This window comes from Nematolebias whitei, chromosome 10 (genome assembly GCF_014905685.2).
Source record: "Nematolebias whitei isolate Nwh7 chromosome 10, NemWhi1, whole genome shotgun sequence".
NCBI classification, from domain to species: domain Eukaryota; kingdom Metazoa; phylum Chordata; class Actinopteri; order Cyprinodontiformes; family Rivulidae; genus Nematolebias; species Nematolebias whitei.
Genome location: NC_056507.1, coordinates 8902382 through 8903298, shown reverse-complemented (window position 1 = coordinate 8903298; position 917 = coordinate 8902382). Strand labels below are relative to the sequence as shown.

Genomic DNA, 917 nt, shown 5'->3' with positions numbered 1-917 from the left:
ACAGAACCTCACTGACATACAGAACCTCACTGACCTACAGAACCTCACTGACCTACACAAGACGAGGTCTGTGAACAAGACCAGGCTGATTCTGGCAGATCCTGATCACCACTCCATGGTGAGTTCAGGTAGCTTCCATGTGGACGCAGGTATCTGCTGCCCAGATGTAGAAGGAACAGACTGAAAAACAAATTCATCCCTGTAGAGATCAGGCTTCTCTACGAACACTGATGATTTCTGTTATTTTAATGTCTCAGTGTCTAGTCTGGATGTTTTATGAGCTACTGACGGTGAAACTAATCGCCCCTCGGAGATATTAAAGATTCTTGGACTTGACAAGCTGCTTGTTACCTTCCATGGAAAACCTTCTCCACATAAGCCTTCATGAACCTCCTCCTCTTCATCGCCTCGGCGTCCACGTCCTCATCGCTGTGAGCGGACGAAGACGAGGACCGCCTCAGTTTCCACCCATGAGACAGGGGGTCCATGTCGTTCTCGCTGTCCGCCGACTCCGTGGCATCGCTGTCATCCCCCTCCTCTGAGCGAGGACAATGGGATCCGGGCCTGGTGGGTACCATGGGTTCAGGCAGGACTGGCGCCTGATGGACCACCACGGACGGGTCAGGTGAGAAAATGTCCAAGTGTCCTTGGGGCTGATCTGCTTCAACACACAGAGACATGGACTCTGACGGCTGCTCCAAGTCCATCAGGTTGTCCTCCATGTTGAAACTCTGCTCAGATGGTTTAAAACATCAATAGTCTGCGGGGACATGAGGTCAAAGGTCAGAGAACACAGGTCACAGGGCTGCAGGATTGAAGTCCTCGTCTTTACTGGGGACGATCATCTCACTGCCAGAGGGATTTACTCAGAGAGATGAGACATGATCTGTGGACAAAAGACGCAGAGATGAGACATG

At 51.3% G+C, this 917-nt stretch overlaps 1 protein-coding gene across 2 annotated transcripts in view; it reads right to left on the bottom strand.

Annotated features, from left to right (window-relative positions):
- kiaa0513 (KIAA0513 ortholog) overlaps positions 1–917 on the bottom strand; it is a 19272-nt gene that overhangs the window by 13674 nt on the left and 4681 nt on the right. For both annotated transcript variants that reach the window (XM_037682597.1, XM_037682598.1), the window contains exon 2: positions 352–886. In XM_037682597.1, the coding sequence (XP_037538525.1) occupies positions 352–722 (371 nt within the window). In that variant the 5' untranslated portion in view covers positions 723–886. The remainder of the gene's footprint in view (positions 1–351; positions 887–917) is intronic.